The 22,988-nt window shown below is 36.0% G+C and overlaps 1 protein-coding gene across 4 annotated transcripts in view; it reads right to left on the bottom strand.

The window, feature by feature from the left end:
* The window catches only part of COL24A1 (collagen type XXIV alpha 1 chain), a 431,777-nt gene that overhangs the window by 316,274 nt on the left and 92,515 nt on the right, over nucleotides 1-22,988 (bottom strand). For all 4 annotated transcript variants that reach the window (XM_067726773.1, XM_067726774.1, XM_067726775.1 and 1 more), the window contains exons 7-9: nucleotides 21,832-21,885; nucleotides 18,678-18,731; nucleotides 3,857-3,901 (exon numbers count right to left, since the gene is read on the bottom strand). In XM_067726773.1, the coding sequence (XP_067582874.1) occupies nucleotides 3,857-3,901; nucleotides 18,678-18,731; nucleotides 21,832-21,885 (153 nt within the window). The remainder of the gene's footprint in view (nucleotides 1-3,856; nucleotides 3,902-18,677; nucleotides 18,732-21,831; nucleotides 21,886-22,988) is intronic.

A 22,988-nucleotide genomic window follows, 5' to 3' on the forward strand; every position in this document is an offset into this window, starting at 1 on the left:
TTGTGAACCAAGGAAATACCAGAAGAATATGTGTTGAGCTGTCTTTACTTAACCACAAATGGTGACAGCAGTGATAAATTTCATAGATTCTTTATTATGTAAAATTCATTTCCGGTTTGTTGTTTGGAAAAGAGATAATAAAAGACACTAGCTCTTTTGTCCCTCTGATCTGAAGTATACAGAAGAGTGTTACCTCTGGTTTAACAATAGAAATACTTTGAAATTCCTAAAATTTGGAAAATCTAGAGAAAAAACAGACCAAGAAAAAGGCAAATGGAGCAACACAGTGGAAAGTTTTTACCCTCCCATTCCATTAGACTTGTAGGCTCCTAATTTGTCCTTCTCTCCACTTTTCTCAGAATCCATCTCTCAGTTTTGTTTTCTCTCATTTCTCCCTGTTGTCTCCCACTTCCTTTCCTTGCTCCAACAATTATCATTTACTTAGCACTTTTTTTTTTTTTTTTTTTGCGGTACGCGGGCCTCTCACCGTTGTGGCCTCTCCCGTCGTGGAGCACCGGCTCGGGACTCGCAGGCTCAGCGGCCATGGCTCATGGGCCCAGCCGCTCCGCGGCATGTGGGATCCTCCCGGATTGGGGCACGAACCCGTGTCCCCTGCATCGGCAGGCGGACTCCCAACCACTGAGCCACCAGGGAAGCCCTACTTAGCACTTTTTTATGTGCCAATCCTATGCCACCACTTTACATCTACTTTACATCTATGAGATAGATACTATTTTCTCCATTTTACATTTGAAGAAACTAAGATACAGAGAAGTTATGAAACCTGCCCAAGATGGCACAGTGAGGAAGTAGCAGAGCCTAGATGTGAACTCAATCTGACAAAAGTTGTCACGTGTGTGTATGCACAAACACACATATATATACATGTGCACACATACATACATATATACATATACATACAGACACCTATACATATATATGGCAATGAACAACTTAACAGAATGTGAATAAACAGTTGTCTTCTGAGAAGTAACAAAAAATTTTCATATACACATAGAGAGATTATATCCTATAAATTTCAGAAACCATATTTATGTACTAGATATTACCTTATTAATATTATATATAATACATATTTTATTCCTATAACAGCATTTATTGAGCACCTATCATGTGCCAAAATTCAAGAATTTTATATGTATTATCTTATTTAATCTGCTCAAACCCTATAAGGTAGATACCATTATCCCTATTTTACAGATGCGAAAAATAAGACATGAAGTGTTCATCGCCAGTAGGAAGTCACTCAGCTACTAAGTAGAAAGCCAGAATTTAAATCAGCAAGTCTAACTCCAGAGACCACCATTCAAGGCTGCCTCCCTAGTATAGGTTTGAAGGGCAAATAACTTAAAGTAGTACTCTAGGGAAAGCCCTCTAATTATGAGACTTGCTTCAGTCTATTTACAACTGCTTCCTTTATTCCCCATCCAATACTAAAACACACAGGCCTATATCCAGACATCCACAAAACTTTATACTTGGTTATGCCAATAGAAAAGACTGAAATAAATTTAAAAGGCTGTTTTCATTCTGTAGGTTCTGGCTAATGCCAATCACCATCCCTTTCATTAGTTTCCTAGCCAACTTCGGTTAACTGACCTCAATTAAAAAGCAATCTGTTATAAGACATAAATGAAATCTGATTTTGAACGGATTTTCATAGAGGGTGTTAAGATAACATGTAGAGATATAACACATTCCAGCTGCACAGAGAAATACACAAGAGGACACCACTGGATGACTAAATCCTGCTCTACTGGAATAACAGTAAACAAAGTCAACGAGTAAGCTTTCAGCAGTCTTATGTGGCACAAACATATTCTAAGCCAACCACACCCTAAAATCACTTGGACAACCAGAGCAGCTCAAAAGAAACTCAAAACAAAGCACTATACCTCAATTCACTCTGCATTTAAAAAATGGCTCACTTAAATCTGTAGATCGAATGGAGGAATTCAGACACAAAGTTATATCTCTACCCCTGGAAAAATCAGGAATAGTAAACCTGCCCCAATCCCACTTCTCACTCTGAGAATTAAAGCACACGCTCTGAGTCAGTCAGACTTCACTGAGAGTCCCAGCACTGCCAGCATGGGTCCTCCCTATCTCTTAGTTTTTTTCATTAGTAAAATACAATAATAATATCTAGGTCACAGGATTATTGCGTAGAGAAAAGAGAACAATGTGTAAAAATATATTTAAAAGCAGGGGTAACTGCAATAATTCTTAGTGTTGTGGAGTATTAAATGAGTTAACATATGGAAATATTAAATAAATAATTATACTACTTGAACTTCCAGTTAACAGTAGTACAGTTTGGCAACTAATAAAGACTCTGTAATGAAAGCTCTTATTACTAGAGCTTGCCCAGATGATATAATTACTTTCCTAAGTGTTTGCTGGCCAGTTTATAGATATCTACAAATTTTCTAGAAGGGAATGTCTCCTAGCTAATTAGTTACATTCCTCTTAATGTCCACAGTGTTTCCACAGTGAAAATGCAAAATGATTTTAGTTGTTCCTCACAGTTATCACCAATTTTGTCTTTTTACTTCTGGAAATAAATAAAATAGAAAGAACTGATTCCAATAATACATTTTCCAACCTTTAAAACTGATTTCAGACTCTTCTCAAAAGCATACCACCCTCAGAACAATGACACGTATACTAACAGAACTAGGTTATAGAATAGTTGTGAGTAAACTGGTCAGTACTGACAAATGGTCAATTTCTCACTTACTTGTGATGTGTCAGGTTTTCTTCATTGAAATCTACACAGAATTTCTGCCAAAGCAGTATTCTAGGGATTTTTTTTTTCCTCCCCGGGAACTAATCCCTCCTGCCCTTCTGATTTTTTTTCCCATAAATGCTCAAATGCTTTTCAGCACTCATATGATCTTCAGGAAACTGCGATTTTACTTGCTACAGATACATATATTGCTTGCCATGACTAGTAATTAGCAATCTTGAAAAATTGTGCCTCAGGGACTGAATAGAGTGTATTGTCCCTCTTACATGAATAAAAGAGAAAACTGGTTTTATTTCTTCATTTATCTTTCCCTCAGGGATAATCCATCACTTTTCTTTCTGGAGCTCCCTTTAGGGTTTCCTGAGGCTCTTTGCTAGATCTCCAATAACGATTTGTCACCTTAGTTAGTATCTAATCTCCTACGCTTTTCACTGATTTATTCATACTGGCCTAGTATATATTCTATTGAAAACAAGAGATATGACTTTATTTCTTCCTATGACATAATGATACATTATTTTATGGTGGGAGAGAGAAGGAATAACATGATCAAAAACTAAGTAGTTCCCAAACTATTTTGACTTTTACATATATGTGTATGTGTAGAATGGACAACAAACAGCAGATGTGCCATTCTAATTTGGATTGTTATTAAAATTTATTTGCATTCCTTCATGCAATGGTAGGGAACTAACAGCTGTGGATAGACTTTGGAAAACAGGAAAGCCCCTGAAACGTACAAAAAAATCAGTGCATATATGTGTGTGCATATGAGTGTGTGTGCATGCATGGATAATCCGCGGACAGGATACACAGCATTTATGAGATTCTCACAGTGGTTTACGAACAACGGAAGTTTAAGACTGCTGGAGCATGTTAGGCAGACAGTGAAAGTCAGTCTAAGATATGAAAAAAACCCACAAGATTTAATAATAAATTAGAAGTTTTTCCTGTACTAAACAGAGTAAAAAGCATTAAGAAAAACTGAAAGAGTTACATGGGGGAAAATAATCTCTCAATGGAGTTCCCTACCGTATGTCTTTTTCACTGGAGAAGATGCAAGTCTTAAAAAGGAAGAATACTTACTTGTTCACCTCGGAGTCCTGGGAGCCCTGGATGTCCTTTGAGACCCTGCAAGGGTAAAGGTGAAGACATACTATGAAAAGTAACCCCATTTGAGCCAAATAACTAACCACAGTTGTCTTTCATCCCAACTTTTGGTTTTCCCATTAATACAAATGTAATTCCTACTAATCAATTTCTTATTAAGTGTAATCTTTTAAATTTAATAAAAATTTAATTTTTATTAAATAATAAATTCGTATTAGTAATTCTTAATTAATTTGGAGTGTAATTTGAATGATTTGTTATCAACTAAAATGGTTACATAGTATTGAATTTTAAAAAACAGGATCTTTTATAAAAGGCTGGCATCTAGCAATGGATCTGCTAAATTTTGCGTAAGCTTTTTAAAAGTTGGTTTTAGTTCATTAATGCTGAAACAGAATGCCCTCAGGCATAATCTGTTTGTAATTATTGAAAAACTGGCAGTTTCAGGCAGTTTCTCTAATCTAAAACATTGTCATAACATTCTATGAATGAGCAAATAAAAAGAGGCTGCTCACAGGTCCATCTGTCTAAGAAATCAGTAACAAATGTTTTATATCAATCATGCCTCAATAAAAAAAAGAAATTAGTAACAAAAGATTTTCCAAATAAGAACCAAAATCAAATCTTAATTTCTATCACTAACACCCAAAGATATAAAAGAGATAATAACTTTTATCCTCTAGAAAGATATTCTATGAGCGAAAGAAAGGAAGCTAAAAGAAAGGAAAGGAAGAAAGAAATAAAGGACACTTTGGAGCACATTTGTACAGCTCTAATCAACAATCAGTAAATCAACCTGCTGTTTACTAGATTTTGGTGTATATAAAAGAACAAGAAAAAGTTCCTTTTTAAAAGAACCTTTTAGTAAGCAAACCTCAAAAACCTGAAATAAATTATAGTTAGTTTACAAATATCAGAAACTTCAAATTAATGTACTGCAAACTGAAGATAAGTTTTTGGGGTTTTAAGGTATAGAGTAACAGAGTGAAAAGAGTCATTCAGGATTAAACCCTATCACAGAGGGTTTATGAACTTGGATTCATGAATTAGAGAAGGAAATGATACTCTGGGACAATGGGGAAATTAGAAGAGGTACCTCTTATTTGATAAATAAGGAAAAGATTTAAGCAGGTTTTGAGGTGATAAACTTAAAACAAAAGTAAATGTTTAAGTAGAGAGGTCTCTTGGGAACCAGAGAGAAGACCAGAAATGTAAGAAGGAAAGTTGGAGACAAAAATTTTTGTGTTACCTGTATATGTAAGCATATTTGTAACAAGGGAATAACAGAAGAAAAAGCAAGAGGGCAGAGGAAATGCCCTGTCCTCTGCGAGCTCTGTTCTTTCATGATTAGGCTATTAGAGATCAGAGACGTGGCCATGAGAAAGGAGGGGGAAAAAGGAACGAAGGCACAAAGCAATTTCACTGAGCCACTATGTACCAGACATTGCACCAGCCACTTCCAAATACCTCACCTAATTCTATGGCAATCCTATGAAGTAGGAATCTTCCTCATTTTTACAGGTGAGAAAACTGAGCTCTGAGAAGTTAAATGATATGACCAAAGTCATGTAGGTAGTAAAGTGGAATCATGTCAGTTTGACAGTTAGATTTATCAAGAATTGAGTAACCTGCCCTTCTATTTACTTAATATGCCTGTATTTGTCTCAGACTCAAATGCAGGCTGTCCTCATTCTCATCAAATGTTCAAACATTAATTTTAGACGACCAAGACAAATCAACAAAAGGAATTATATATCATAAATCATGGTATTATCAAAGTTACACATTTACCACTTGCATCTTTTATACCCACAATTTCACTGAGTTTATGTATTTTTTAAGATAGCTAAAGACCAGCCTAATTACAAAATAGAAGATGTACATTGTTCTCAGTTGTCCAAATGTTACACAAGATTCTCCAAATAAAATATCCACAAAGCTAAGTTTTTTCACTTTTAATAACGGGAAATAAGAAATGTCCTCAGCACTAAGATAGTGGTGGTGGCTCCCTCGGATGAGGCAGCAGCCCTAGAAGGATGGAGTTCCTAAGAGGGTGTCAGGAAGATGAGAAATGAGGAACCAGGGTGAGAGGTACACAGGTAGAGAAACTCTCCGCCATGGGCCTAGTTCCTTTTCTTTTTTATTAAAAACTGTGCTTATAGGGGCTTCCCTGGCGCAGTGGTTGGGAGTCCGCCTGCCGATGCAGGGGGCGCGGGTTCGTGCCCCGGTCCGGGAGGATCCCGCGTGCCGTGGAGCGGCTGGGCCCGTGAGCTGTGGCCGCTGGGCCTGCGCATCCGGAGGCTGTGCTCCACAGCGGGAGAGGCCGCAGCAGTGAGGGGCCCACGTACCGGAAACAAACAAACAAACAAACAAAAAAACAACTGTGCTTATATATTTACTTACTTGTTTTTATGTCTGTGTACTGCTGAGTCTAGCTAGCTACATGCTTCCCTTTCTTCGGCCACTATCTGTTTCTCTGACCAGAGTTTCTTCCCTCCCCAGCCCCGGTGAAACAGAATGCAGTGGTGCTACAACTTCTTTAGCTTACTTTCCCTGAAGCAGTTTATAACAGTGAACTAGACATGTTGATCATAATATCCTCTGAATGTACAACTCTCTCTGAAGAGATTCTTCCTCATCCACAGACTCTAATATAAAGGCAGCACCAAATAGTCATGAGCTCCCTCCTACTCCACCTCAGCCCCAGGAGATGGCATTCAACCTAAGGGAAGCCAATATGAAGTCTGGCCAGTAGCCTATGAGGCCACTTGGAATGGAGAGTTTTGCCTAAACAGGGTGAAGCTGGGCCAATCAAATTCTTTTTTAAATTAAGTTCAACAGGAAGGAAGGAAGGAAGGAAGGAAAGGAGGGAGGGAGGGAGGACTGATTCAGGTACTTAGCTGAAGCTAGAAAGACTGACAAAGAAAGGATAAGAGGAAGAGAAGAAAGCCAAAGTATGAGTCAAAAATTTAGAGTAAGCAGAAACTGTGCTGAGAAAGAAAGCTTTTGTCAGAGGAAAAGTCAGATGACACAAAAGGGCAGATGCAGAGAGAGGAGATGAGTAGCAGTGCTAATAGAAAAGTACAGCAAAAGATCCACAAACTAATGTTGCTAGATACTCAGAGCTGCTTTGAATCAGTGCCCGCCCCCGCGAGGCTGTCATATTACAGTACCATTTTTAGATTCCATGGGTCCCTGATTTCCCTTAATGCTGTAGAGAGGACTGAAATAATTCTCTCTTCCTTGGGATAGCCTAAGTGTCCATTCTTTGCAATCAAAAGAGCTGAAGTGAAACAAAATGGTTTCGGTTTGGTTTGGTTTACTACTAATAATAATGAAAAGACCAAGCACACTGAGCTCTAGATCCAGTTTTGCCACTAAATAGCTATATCATGAGTTTCAAAGTCTTCATCTGTAAAATGACAGCAATGAATTAAACTACTGCTAAATCTCCTTTTAATTGCCAGCATTCTGCAATTAGTTGAATCTGTTAAAGTCACTACTTTTTTTTTTCACCTTTCATTGAATGAAAAACAAAGGCATTTATAAGAGTCAATTCAGGCTTTGAGGCATTGGAAGAATTCAAGTAACACTGATGTATCACTGAAGTACATATCAGAAAAAAAACAGATTCAGGTTCCCATGGGCATATGACCTGAAACAAAGATGGGGACTCTGGGATGAGCAGAAAGGAAAGAGAATGGGTCAGGTAGGAGGCTATTATGAGAGTCTAGGAGAAACATGATTATACATTAGATTTGAGGGCAGAGTTAGAGATGATATATATGCCCCTTAAAGAGTTTAAACTTAAGCTCCTAAACTATTTTATTCAATGTGGTATCCCCAGTGTCTAGAACATAGTAAGTGCTTGTTAATTAATTGATGGAAAGATTTGGATGAATAAATGAATTGATGTAAAGACTTAGAGGAATCTGAGGGTTACTTGGGGGAAAATAGATTCTAAGTATTCAATATGATATCTCAATTCTCTTAATATTGAAATGAAAGGTAATAAGTGGGAGAAAAAATATCTTGTTATTTTTCAATGTAATAATATGTTACTGTAATATACTGGAGTTAGCACCACTATTGTATAAAAGCCTCCATTTATTCCCTAATTTGTGACTACAGGTCTCATTTGTTTTCTACTTAAATACTAGTCTGTAATATTTTAAAAAACAAAGGGAATAAGTTCCTGGGAAGAATGCCTACATTCAAGCTTTGGCATAGCTCCAATCTAAGGACGTGACACTTTATTTTTAATTTTTTTTAATTTTTTGGCCACACAGCGCAGCATGTGTAATCTTAGCTCCCCAACCAGGGATCAAACCCACGCCCCCTGAATTGGAAGCACGGAGTCTTAACCACTGGGCCACCAGGGAAGTCTCCCTGACTTTACTTTTAAAAATTTGTTTATATTGTAGTCTTTTGAAAATACTATTTGAGTCATTGTTCTTCCTATACTCACATAGGAAAAATAACAAAAAAGGTCGAGTAACTAACAATGCATGATTTTCCTCTGATAAATATACTGAAACTGATGTAAACACATTTCTTAAGGAATGCCAACAGAAAAATGTACAAGTTCTGTTTTAGAACAGATTAAAAACTCATTATAATGAGTTATAGGGTTGTTTCAATTTTTGTTGTGATGTAAATTTGCCTTGCCAAGAATTCCAGTAATAAAAAGGGTTTAGAATCTAATTTTAATATAGAGATATTAATTTTAATACTTATTTTAACAACAATTTAAACCCTAACAAATACGTTATCAACAGGTGACCACACAGGACCAAAAAAAAAAAGAGATACAATTGAATCAAAATCAGAAATATTAAGGGATGGAAAAGAAACAAACTTCAAATATATACCTGAACTACCCCCAAGTAATTAAAATTTGGATACATAAATAAAATGTTTATCCATAAGGAAAACAGTGGTACCATTTACATACAGGGCCATCCTTGCTTTGCACGGTACTAGAGGACCATGAAACCGACCATATAAGCTGAAACCGTGCCAAGCAATCTTAATAATGGGAAAAATTGCAATTGTTCTGTGACCTTTAAAAATTTTTGTCAAAATGTTTAAAAGTCTCACTGTCAGTTACCTTTGTATAGGGAAATGAAAAATATGTTAAATATTAGTTTAGTACAGTGTAATTTAAAACATTACAAACAGTGAGAAATTAAAGTTCCATTTCTTAGAAAAAATTTATGAAGAGTAGTTTGAATAGTGCTTTTCTTGTATAAATAACCATACAGAGCAAGCATATATTCTATGTTTTGGCAAACTGTCATACTCCTTTCTAAGTGTGGGTCAGCTCCCAACATTCCATCCTTTGCACTTTCAATGTCATGAAATAGCTCCAAGAGTTCCTCTAACGTGAAGTTTTTTTGCTGTTGTAACCTCCTCTGGGACGTGTCTATCCTATTCATCACAACCCTTTCCTCTTATGTCAAAAAATTTGCCTTAAACAAAAATAATAAAAACAAGCTCGCCGTTACCAAGTTCCTCTGTCTGCATATGGAGAGTCTCTCAAATGGCAGCAGTGCCCCAGGATCAGCTATTTCTTCTATAACTCCATTTATATTTGATTCTAATTTCAATTTCTGTGTTATCACTATTTCTTTATTTCATTGTACTTTTCATCTTTGTTGACCAGTTACTTTTTCGGATTAGCCATTTGTGTAAAATGCCACATGAGTTTATCAGAGAGAAGGAAGCAAGACAGCTACACACTCTGCTGTCTGTGCATGAACTAACAGATGTGTCGTGTACAATCATCAACAGATTCTGAATGAAATGTGACCGACCACTGATCTTGATGCACATTTACTATTTATGTAGTGACTTGTAAGCTGAAGAGCCAGTAGCAAAGTTTATACTTTACACAGCTAATCACAGTGTGATTAATCTGAACCATGTTGGTGGGAGACTGGTGTTATTAAACCGTGTTAAGTGAAATTTGTCTATATTGGAACCATGCAAAGTGAGGAATGCTTGTATATATGTATTGAAAAGATTCTCGATGATATAATCTCTATGTTGTCAACTTCATATATAAATGGTTTTCTTCTTTTAACAGTTCTTTCCCCCACTAAATGCGAAGGACTTATATTCACTGAGATAAAGATTTTTCCTACAGGGCTTCCCTGGTGGTGCAATGGTTGAGAATCTGCCTGCCAATGCAGGGGACATGGGTTCGAGCCCTGGTCTGGGAAGATCCCACATGCCGCGGAGCAACTAGACCCGTGAGCCACAAGTACTGAGCCTGCGCATCTGGAGCTTGTGCTCCGCAGCAAGAGAGGCCGCGACAGTGAAAGGCCCGCGCACCACGATGAAGAGTGGCCCCCTGCTTGCCGCAACCAGAAGAAAGCTCACGCACGGAAACGAAGACCCAACACAGCCAAAAATAAATAAATTAATTAAATTAAAAAAAAAAAATTCTGATTTAAAAAAAAAAAAGATTTTTCCTACATATGAGAAAGTATCTCCTATGGCATAAGACAACTTCTCTATTACCACTCTGCTTTTCTATCTTGGGCCTCCTTACATAAACTTCAGGTTTCAGAAAGGTAGGAGCATTTGTCTCTAGAATCCACAAAAATGCCACAGAAATTCCGGAGACTAAATGATTTGCCTCTGGCACTCTCCTTCTTAAAATCCTTCAGTAGCTCTCTACCATATGATAAATGCTTTACCATGGCATACAAGTTCCTTTATAATTTGACCCCTGAATGTCCCTCAAACTTTATCTCCTGACACCTCCTACCTAACACTCCATAATCCCAAAACAAGGAACTGCTCTTGCCTCCAAGCCTTGGTTTATGTCATCACCTGTGTGTAAACAGCATACATGCCTACTAACTATAGTATCATTAGGATAACTTGCATCCTCAAGATGCAGCTCAGGGGCTTCCCTGGTGGCGCAGTGGTTGAGAGTCCGCCTGCCGATGCAGGGCACATGGGTTCGTGCCCCGGTCCCGGAAGATCCCACATGCCGCCAGCTGGGCCCGTGAGCCATGGCCGCTGGGCCTGTGCATCCGGAGCCTGTGCTCCGCAACGGGAGAAGCCACAACAGTGAGAGGTCCGCGTACCGCAAAAAAAAAAAAAAAAAAAGAAAAGATGCAGCTCAGATGTTGCCTCTTTCCCTGTTCTCTAAAAACCCCCCACCTCCACTGCCAAGAAGTTTAGAGATCCCTCAGCCATTGCTATAAAAATTTCACATCTTAATCATTGCACTTGTTATAGCATAATATACTTTTAGTGATTTACTTTAGTATCTATTTCCTTTTTTAGACAGTAGGCTACTTGAAGGCAGGAACTATATCTTGTTTACCAATACTGGTTTCCTGAATGAACTGTAGGACAAAAGAATGTGATTAAAACAACTGCAGCATTCCAGAGTTAGTGACAAATTTTATCTCAAAACTGCTCTTTTGGTTGAAGCAACTTCCTTGTATCTTTTGCTTCTGTCTAGTCTCAGGAAGCTGAGGCAAAGGTGGGCTAACCTTATACATGATCATGTGAAAGGCAACATCACTGAGACATTAGTAGCAGATTAACTAGATCTACTCACCCTACCTAAATGGGACAAAGGGTGTTTGGAGCCAGAGGACCGAGGCAAACTAAGACAGGTGAGAAGGGTCACTGACTTGAGAAGCAACCCTTGAGGAGGAAAATAACCACTAGCACCGGGTGAAAGGGCACAGTCAATTAAACTTACGAGCAGCAATGTTCATTCACTACTAATATGTGCTTGCTATGTACCATTCACTGGGCTGAAATACCACAGTGAAAAAATATAGACCTTGCTGAAAATAATTTCCTAAAATGGAGTTAAAAAAAAAAAACGTAAATGTGTTTTGCTATTACCAGACAATAATCTCTGTATTTGAAAAGCTCTTTAATTTAGCGCTAGGGCTTAAATTAAACTTTCTACTAGTAGTGGTTTTACATTCTTTTCAGGTAGGCACCTTGTTCAGGGCTGTGACTAATTGGGCAAGCCTGATTCCTTATATTTAGAGGCCACTTGTAAGTGGAAGTGAGAAATGAAATGTGCCAAGAGCCTTCAGTTCTATTTTATTGATAGAGTAGATTACATAGATCGTGAAAACAATCTTCTAATTTATAAGAGTCAATCTAATATCTTGTTAAACAAGAGTTATTATTATTGAGCTTAAACTATTGAAGTGTGTTATACCAAAGGGCCACTTCCCACATTGAAGAATATTGCCGTGAACACTAGCATGTTAATCACATGCTAATGGGCTCTCAGCAGCCTGATAAGTTATTGATTACCTCAGGTGGCATAATTCGTATCAGGAAGAGACAGTGTAGTTAACTGGAATTTAAGTTCTTTGTTTTTGCAACTTGAAACAGACTCACATGCTCATCAGTCACTTTATTCAGGGCCATGGTAACAGGCAGAAGGCTTTGTCCACAGGTGGATGGGTCTTTTCAGAAAGGAGCAGTGCTGAGCACCATCAAACTCTGGCCCAGAAAATTTCAACTCCTATTGTACCTATTAATCTAAACAGTAACTGAAGTGCCAGATGGAAGAGTAGTTCAAAGCCACTTCCCATTGTTCTCTTGCTAATGTGAATGATAAAATTATCCTGAATTTTGTATTTTGTTCATTTTTACCAAGAGAGAAATAAAATGGAAAATGATAAAGGGAAAAAAAAAATATAGACCTTGCACTTAAGGACTCCTAAATCACTCATGTATTTCCCTTTAGCCCACTGCTACTGCACTATTATCTGAAAGCCAGTATTAAATTGTCCTTTTCTGTAATGTAATAATAGAAGTCCTTTACAGATCAGGTGATTCCAAGTATCTAATAAAATCTGTCAAACACTACAGGACTCATACGTCAGCAATGCCTTGAGGAATACAAACAAAGGTTTGTAGCCACGTTTTGGTCAAAATAACCAGGGAAACCTATGGCAAACTAGAGAAACAGTGGCAAGACGCCCATAGCTGATTGAAAAAGAAGGCTTAAGCAAGAATTCAGAATGAGATTAAAAAAAAAAATCAACAACCATGACCATGTAAGTACTACTTGAGGTAAGGCAATAAAATTCCTGTTCTGGGAACTGAAATACTTTCAGCCAAATGAATTTATCGTTAATGTTAGGATGTCAATCAGAAGAGGAAAATATCTTTGGATGAAGGAATGTTTTCCAAGTCCCACAGAGTACACCACTTTGGTAGCCACGGGCTTGCCTGTGAGGGAGTTCAGTATGTATTGTCTTGTTCTTTGCTTCCCCTTCCATTAGTGGAAATGGCAGAGGGCAGAGTAGATGGTCACAGTGGTGACAGCACAGCCCCTAAGCAGCAGCTTTTATGTTAGACTTTCAGTACGAAGCCTGAACTGCAAACCGAGCAAAGGAAAACGTAGCTCTGCAGATTTTTACAGGAATATTGCACAGGTGAGAAGATGATCTATAGCGTTAACTATGGAACCTAAGAATTCCCCTTATTTCTTTCTCCGGGCACGGATTTTATTTTTATTGTTGTTCTCATCAACATTCAGTATTGCTGTACTTCCTTAGTACTGTCCTTGCTTTAAATAGATTATGAAAAGCTGTATAGGTTTTGAGTGACTGATATATCGTAACGCATTCCACTTGATTTTTTCAGCTCTTCTTTCCCTTCCAACTTTATAAAGATGTTAACTGTGTACCTCCTATGTAATGGAAAGATTTTTTTAACTGAAATAATTCCATCAAACTAGAATAAGAATTCACACTGATTTATAATTATTACTAAAAGTATAGTAGTTGAATTGTTTGACATTCAGAAAAATATTGCCATACATTATTCATAATAATCTGTTTTAAAATGTGTGCCTCATATTTCACAATTGTTCTGAGTTATACCTTCATGCTAAGATGTGCTTAACTGCTCTCATCTGGCTTATCCTCTCGATCCCAGAAAAATTTCTTCAATTGAAATTGCTGTCAATTTTCTTACAATTTTAAAAAGCAGACTTCCAATAGTAATGTGGCAACTGATCAGCTATATTTAAAAACCAATTTAAAAATTCATCTGGAGTCCAAGCTCAGAATTATGACTCTTGTGTTCCAACCAACACAGCATGCACTCTGGATCTAACTTATCTGATTTTTGGCACAAATTTAGACATTTAGTGGGAAGTGAAAACATACTTCAGTTCCTAGGTAAATAAGAGTTATATTAAGGTGGCTAAGTTGAGGCAATGTAACCAGTCAATCTGGGGAAACACACAGCTTGTTAAAGTGGTAATACTGGTTTTTTAAAAAAAAGTCAAGGTGTGAATATTGATTTCAGATTTTTTAAAAGAAAAAATTCAAGGGCCTTTCTTTATGAAACCCCCTGATTTCACTCTTATCTGTCCCTCTTCAGAGAAAAGCACTTTTTTTAATATGCATGATTTTATATAAATACAATGTTTCCCTGTTCAGTAAAGCATAAATTTCTGTAAGTTGTTTTGATAATGTATTTTTGCATGTTTTTGAACTTTATATATATTATACTATACGAATGCTTTGAGGCTATTTCTTTTGTCAGTGTTATATTTTTGAGATTTATACATGTTGCCATAAATAGGTAGATTTAGTTTGTTCATTTTAGCTGCTACATGGTGTTACATTTTATGAATCTATCAAAATATATCCTTTTAAAATTTAAATATATTGGGGTTTCTACTGTTTTGTTTTCATAAACAATGCTGCAAGTAACATTTTAAAATTTCTTCTTGTGTATGTGTGTTAGAGAGTTTCTCTAAGATATATACATATGAGCAGAATTACTAAGTGTTAGGCAGTGTGCATCTTCACCTTTCCTAGACATGGCAAATCGTGCTCCAAAGTGGTTGTTCCAGTTCCATCAGCAGTAAATGAGAATTCCTGTTGTATCTCATCTGGCCAAAAGTAGGTATTTTCAGACTTTAGATATTTGACAATTGTGAAATGATACCTCATTGTTTTAATTTCATTTCCTTTATTCCTAGTAAGGTTAAATATCTTTTCACATATTAAGTGACCAATGGATTTGCTGTTTTGTGAACTGCCCATTTTTCTATTGGGTTATTGATTTCTGTGCAATCTTTACATGTTCTGGATGCTAGTTCTTTGTTAGTTACATGTGTTACAAATATTTTTTCCCAGTCTGCGGCTTGTATTTTCACTATTTGGGTTGTACCTTGTTGTGAGAAAAAAAAAAAAACGCCTTATTTTTAATATAGTAAATTTATTAATCTTTAAAAAAAAGTCAAGGGGTGAGAGATAAAAAGGGAAAAAGGCAGAAGCAAACCAAAAAATCTACTGAAGAGTGAATAAAAATATTGCTGCTGATTTACTTGCTTTGTTATTTCTATCTCAATATTACTTCTAAGTTTTCAGAACATTTTATATTAATCTTCCATTTATTTATCTCAACAGTTTCCATGAGTTGTCAGTATTTCTACACACAACTTTCTTGCAGCCACTTCAAAGACTACTTAAAGAATTGTAATATTTCCAGATACTTCCAGAGAAAAGGAATAATGATGTCATTATTACCTGTTATCCAAAACTATATTTGTTCCCTTGGCTTTCAGGAAAAAACAAAATTTTACTTTCTCTTGCATTCATGCTTGAGGTAGTCAGAAGTAATCAAACTCACATATAACAAATATTGGCATAATGAACTAATACATGGGGAAACAGTATTTGAAGTTATTAAGAGCACAGTCACGTCAAAGATGCCTGGATTTGAGTCCTAACTCTGTCAGTTAATAATCATGTGGCCTTGGATAAATGCCTTAAACATTTTATACCTCAATTAACTTATTTATGACACACTGAACATACTATCTGTCTCAATGGGTTGTTTTTAAGATAAAAAGATACAGGGTTCAGCAGATAGACTATAATATTACACATAAGAAAGGAGCTGTTAATATTTACCGTAATAGTTATAATAATAATTCAAAAATAGTTTGATAGATAAAATATGTAATAAACTTCATATTTATCAAATCCCAAGTACCTTATTCATCTTTTATAATAAGCACAGACTGTTAAAAGCACAGTGGATTCAGTATCAGCAAGTATTATCTCTTGATCCTGCTGTAACTCTGAGTGACCCTGAGCAATTCTCTTAACCTCTCTGGGCTTATCTTAGATCTATCATTTACAGAATGAATACCTTAAGTTCTTGTCTTGACCTTAAGAATTCATGTAGCATTTTAGGGGTAGAACTGAAAGGATGAAGGAATAGGAGTCCCTAGGTCATAACTAATATGAACTTTTATTCTAGGTACTCCTAGAATGGATTCTGTTTGCAGGGAGTAACTCTGAGAATGACCTAGGTGGTTCAAAAATTGAACCAAAATTAGTAAATTCCATAAATAATCAGTCTGGCCCTTCTGTCTTTCATACAAACCACAGGAACAGAAAGAGTCTACCAAGCTCATTGTGAGAGTATTTCTACTGCACATTCATATTAAAGTAAGACATGCACGTAGATAGTGTGATGGAAACTTGTTCCAAGCCTGCTACGTGGAGAATTAGTTTAGGTTTAGATTGAGCCCCTATGTGTGTTTCCTGCAATACTTGTTTTTAAAAAATCTATACACAGTTTCCATTATTAGACACACTCTGAAAAGAGGGAAAGCATTCTCAGAAAAACTACAAAATCATCTCAACTATTAACACTGTTTTGAACTACTATCAAAGCATAGTGAACCTGGATGCTTCATTTATCAGAAAGTAATTTGGTTTCTAAATACTTTCGACTAAACCTTCTCTAGAGAAAATTCAGCTATAGTTGCTAATTGATAACATAGCAAGATCCCTGACTTCTACAGTGTCTGTTTCTACTCGTTAACAACACAAGCCAGATTTTAAAAGTTTAAAAAACTGTGTAAGAGAAAAGAAGTCTGTGAAAGATATGCATCCATGACCCAGTTTGTTTAACTTAATGCTATTTCACTTTACTAGACTTATACAGACCAAAAATAATATATTCTCAATATTTTAAAATACCGATGGGCCAAGGCTCATATAATATGTGCATAAGTCCTTGGAAGATAATATCTTCTGCCTTAAGTAAGTAAAACCTTCAAAGTTAAAAATGATAACCTGCTCTAATAGTTAAAATCAGTCTTTTAAAATTTTCTCTACAGTATTTCTTTATATACTCCTCTACACAATCACGACTCAAGCTTTATTTATCAATAAGTTTTCCCTTTCTGGAACGCTAATTTCATGAACCATGGGCATTATTAACCTTGGAAAGTAATGATTAGTTTGTTTTTCTCTCATACACAGTGGCATTCTTCAGGATGCAATAGCTGTATATTTAATATCAAATACAATTTATTAAGGTAATTTTCGTATTATGAGATTTTCTTTGTTTGATGCTATTCATCAGTACAGTTTCCTCAGAGGTACACTTAGCAGTCAGAGGTATACTAAGTAGCATTAAACAGACAGATTCATGACTGTATGTCAAGACCAATTCTGGTAGGAACGATCACTCTGCAGTTTCATGGAAGCAACCAACAACCTCAAAGGAGTTGTCAGATTCTAAGTACTATCTAGGATGAAGACTAGTCTAAATGCCATAAGAATAATGGTGTGGTATGGTCATGGGAGGAAAAGTACTCCATGAGATCAAAACCTTTTTAATCAATTTACAGTTGTGCCCTGTAGAAGGGATTATGAAGGGAAGCAAACAAGGTCAGGATCCTTTCCAAAACCAGATAAATAGCTGATGGTTAACAGTTATTAACGGCTTGCTATTTTTCTGACACTCTATTGCATGGATTATCCCATTCCATGTTCCCAACAGCTCCCTGTGAAGTGGGTAGTATTATCTTCACATTTTACACATGAGGGAACTAAAGCTTAGGTTAAGCAACCTGCCCAAGGTCGACAGGACCTAGAAAATGGCAGATCGAATTTGAACAAATTAACCAGAGCCAGAAAACCATCTCCATTCTAAATCTCCCAAGAAGAAAAGAATATGACACACTGAGACACCAACACAGCTCATTATGAAGTGTATTTAGGCACCCATATCAAGTCAAATACTGCCCTCCAATATTTTGGGGCCTTTAATACCTTAGACAGAAATTTTGTATCTTCTTCATCCCTTGTAGAAAATCAACAACTTAGCATTTGAGAAAAAGACAAGCTGAATATATTGAGAAGAATTTACACTTGTGTTAATTCAGGAAACTGCACAGCATATTTTATGAAATAATTATAGCAGCTGTGTTACTATTCCTTTTTACCCGAGAAAAGGCCAACTCATGTGCATATGACTACTATTTTTTACTACCTATCCCCAACCCTCACTTCTACTCTGTTTACGCTTCAGGCCTCACACTCATGTATATATCACGGCAGAGCTTATTATTTCCTAATAAAATTAGAAACTCTTTTAAAAAAAGCCAAGTATTTTACCTACATCCAAATGTACCTCACTTTGGATATATAAAAGTTACAATGTGACTTCAAAGTTTTAGAAGTAAGTTATTGCCCTAATAAAAAAAGAGAACTCCAAAATTCTATCAGTGACTTTCTCCTACATGTGAATTTTGTCCCCACCATTATCTGAAGGGTTTTCTTTTATTTTTCTTAAGACCCTGTCTTTGGTGGGCACCACTTCCCTGGATTAGGACAGCACCCTAATTCCTATTGCTGAAGAAAAGAATTTAAAACATTGACTTTGGGCTCAACTTCAGAATGAGATCTCAGGAGCTGAGGAGCACCCAGATCCACAGGGCACCCAAATACATCAAAGTAAAACGACATCTTACCTTAACACCTTGCATACCAGGGGGCCCCATGAATCCAGAAAGACCTTGATCACCCTAAGAACAAAACACAGACAGAGGTTTAATAGTATGAAAGAGAATTGAAAATTATGATTTCCTTGCTGCAGGATTTCATCTTGGACGTCCAGATCTTACTGCACTCATTTCTGATCTCCTCTATCTGGCTCAAGGTCCACCTCGTTTTTGGGACTGTTCGAGACCTTTTCTGAGGCTCCCGGCCCTTATCTCTTCTAGTGCTGATTACCTGGACAGTACTTCCCCACCTCTAAGGCCCTGCTTCTTTTGCTCTGATGTCCTTCTCTCTAGGAATGTCCTTACTTCCCAAATTCTCATCTTTCCCAAAGTTTACCGTGCTTTAAAAATGTAAAGGAATCTACTTAAAAATTCTACCAGTGCTTTGTGAGGCAGCTGTGGACAGCTCAGGCCTGCCCTTCTAGGTGAGGACCTGCAGCCCGATGGGACTCCCATGTGGAACCTCATGGCACGGCTGGGGGGTGGGAGGCAGGACTGGGCTCTCGTCATGCACCAGGGAAAGGGGCACTTCCGTTTCTGGGGCTGCAGTGAAAATTTATTGGGAGGACCGTGTGTTTGACTTCACAGACCCAACTTCGCAAATTAGGGCCTTCTGTCCCCACACCCCAACCCCTTCCCCCAAATGTGATGAAGGCCTGCGAGCAGGGTAGGAAGGAGAAATTATACCAGTGAGGGGGAAGGAGTATCTGTGGTGGGTAGAATGGACAACGACATAGAGGAGGCTGTGTGAATTGACAAGGATGAAACGTGTCAAAGTGGAATGGGGGTATAATCTTAAACCAGTTTACTCGTGGTACACTTGTTCTTCGCCTCTGTTCCTTTCTCTCTTCCTGCTGTGGCAAAGTTATTGTGCATGAAAAAAAGTATGTTCTTTGAAAGAGAAAAAGAGTACTTAGTTAATAACCCTAAATAAACTCGTTAATGACTGTTTAGGCACTATTTAATTTTCAGTGTATTATCTACTTTAATATGTCATCAAATTAAACAATCAGAAGGGAAAAGGATGTTTCTGATTAACTATAAAGTGCTTTTCCACATGTTTAATATTTTAATGTTTTTTTTGCTCAGTGTTTTATTAGGATGGCTTCCATTTGTTATGGGATGGTGGGTTTATACATTTTTTTTTGACACTTATTTCTCTGATAGAAGGAAAATAAAACTGTACTAGGAAACAGGAGACTGGAGGCTCATCTCCTACTAGCTCTAATCAAGGGTAGATCACTTGATTTCCCTTCAAAGTTTCTCCATCTGAAAAGTGAGAATAATAATATCACACTCGTCTTGTGGGAAAGGAAAAATTACCACTATTTAAAAGTTATCTTCGTTTGCCATTGAGGCCCCACAAGAAACACTTAGGTGTGCTCTATGAGAGATGTTACTTACTGGATATTACATGCAGAAGGACTAGAATCTGCATTGCTTTTATTGTTTCATCATTGATTATATATTTATTGTAAAAATAGCTAAATGTTTAAAAATAAAATTCAACTGTTTCCCAATCCCCCAATACTCATACCAGTTTAATGTTTGTATTTTATTTATTTGTATTTATATTGTATATGTATAAATATCCTGCCTCTTCAGTAAAATTGAACCTAATTGTATGTAAATATAATTTCTGAGAAATTGTTTTTAAATGTTACCATTTTAAAAATATCTCATTTTGAAAGTTGGATTTCACTTAAAGCTCAATGAAAACATTCTATTAACTCCTATATCTTACCATTTCTCCTATATAGTATTGACCACAGTTAGTATACGAGTAACTCAAAAAGTTAAAAAAAAAAAACCCACTGACATACTTCCAAGTCACAACTCGCAGGCTGAATCACCCCGTATTTTATACAGATACTGTACACATACTGAACCACCCTATATTTTGTACAGAGAAGCCACAAGGGAAGATAAAAATAAGCATCTGATAAAATGTGAATGCGTAATTTGGGGAGTTTATTTAAAGCAGTCACCAAAAGAGAGTGGATGTCTAATTTCTAAATTTTAAGAAATCAAACGTTTTATATTTAGAGATTTTTAAAGATGGAATTTATGTTTCTCAGATTGCAGAATTTTTTTCCTTGTAATAATTAAGGGACCAATGAAAATACTGTTTCTAATAATAAACTTCCATTCCTTTTCTAAATTATTTAGATTCAGTGAACTCAGTTCCAACATAGCAATGAAATTCTTACAGTTCTAGATTAAATTTGAGGATTTAATTGCTAGTATAATATCCATTAATGTGATGTAATTTTTCTTATGTTTACAAGAGTTTCTGTAAACCAATTAAAGGATAAGATTTCAACCCAGTAACCACAAAAATTATTCAGGGATTTTAAAAGTTTGTGAATGTACACTACATAAACAAAAACATCCTATAACTGTATCACATTCATCAAGTGCATGTCTAAATAAAGCTTCCCAGATATATACCTAAATACTTGACTTGTATTCATCCTCACTGGAAAATATCTTCCTCTTAATAAAGATTTTCGCTGCTATCTTTACTTTGAAACAGTTTCTTTTTATCTAAATGCGTATGTGTATTTGAGCGCATTATGATAAAATAAAAAGCATACTGTACTGAAAGTCAGAAAACTTAGATACATCATTAATTCATCTACTTGCTATCCACTTAAATTCTATGAATCTTGTTTTCTCAACTGGAAAAAAGATAATGATGACCGCCTCCCTCACTGTTACTGTGGGACTTAAACAAGATAAGTATGTAGAACTATTCTAGAAATAAAGGTGTAAAATGGCATTAGAATTTATAATGGCATCCATACTAACAGCAACATTTTTGAGGTTAGGACCAAAAGTATCTTGTTCCAATTTTTTGCCCCATCTGTTCCTAGTTCACAGGTAGCACATGGGCATGACAAAGTAGACACTCAAAAAAATTAATGGTATGATTTAAAGTGAAAAGTTGGGCTGATAATACTGTTTACTTGATTCTTCAAATATTTCTTCCTTCATTAAAATCCAATAGTTATCTATATATTCTGTCTGAAATCAAGTAAAATCTACATTTTAAAAAGATAAAAATGATTTTTAAAAGCTTGAAATATATCACCATGATTTTATTTCATGGATGAATAATTACCTTTTCTCCAGAAACAGCATGACCTGGGGAAAAACCTGGATCTCCTTTGGGGCCCTAAATAAAACAGTTATAAAACACTTGATGAAACATAAACTACATATATCATACTTCTTTGGTTGTATATATTGGCAGATGCTACACACATTATATGGTATTGAATAAAATTATGTATTTGAAATTGAGATGTACAAGGATTATTTACCTTATAGTGTATATTTCACTTATCCTTAATTTTAAATGTTGAGAAGATTCCTAGAAATTCCCCAGACATACCTGATTTTTCTAATCAATAAAGTTATACTACGATTGAAACATCTTTTTTTTAATAGGTAACTGTCACTTTTACGTTTTTAATTAATTTTTATTGGAGTCTAGTTGCTTTACAATGTTGTGTTAGCTTCTACTGCACAGCAAAATGAATCAGCTATACATATACACATATCCCCCCCTTTTGGATTTCCCTCCCGTTTAGGTCACCACAGTGCATTAAGTAGAGTTCCCTGTGCTATACAGTATGTTCCCCTCAGTTGTCTATTTTATACATAGTATCAATAGTGTATATGTATCAATCCCAATCTCCCAATTCCTCCTACCCCACCCCTTTCCCCCTTCATATCCATACATATCCATACATGGACCTAGAGGGTGTCATACAGAGTGAAGTAAGTCAGAAAAAGAAAAGCAAATATCGTATATTAACGCATATATGTGGAATCTAGGAAAATGGTATAGATGACCTTATTTGCAAAGCAGAAATAGAGACACAGACGTAGAGAACAAATGAAACATCCTTCTTCAAGGGAACTACATAAAGGCTCTATTAACTTTTCCATTTTTGTGACATATTGAGTTATAATTCCTATTTTAGCATGGAAAAACTAGTTATTTTTAATAAAAGAAAACTGTTTATAATAATTCTCAAAATTTTAAAACATCATTCCAAGTTTAAATATTTTCCAAAATCTTGCAATGTACATGCATTACTTTTATAATAAAATAAAAAACCCTCTAACTGCCAAAATTATTTTTATTCTGTTATAAAAAGGTATTTTTCATACTTGGGAATCGTTATCTTTTATATATCAAGAGAAATATGACATTAGGTTTCAACCAAAATTTTTTGGTACAATAGTAAAGTATTCTTTCTTTCTTATTAT

Source organism: Pseudorca crassidens, chromosome 2 (genome assembly GCF_039906515.1).
Source record: "Pseudorca crassidens isolate mPseCra1 chromosome 2, mPseCra1.hap1, whole genome shotgun sequence".
Lineage (NCBI taxonomy): Eukaryota > Metazoa > Chordata > Mammalia > Artiodactyla > Delphinidae > Pseudorca > Pseudorca crassidens.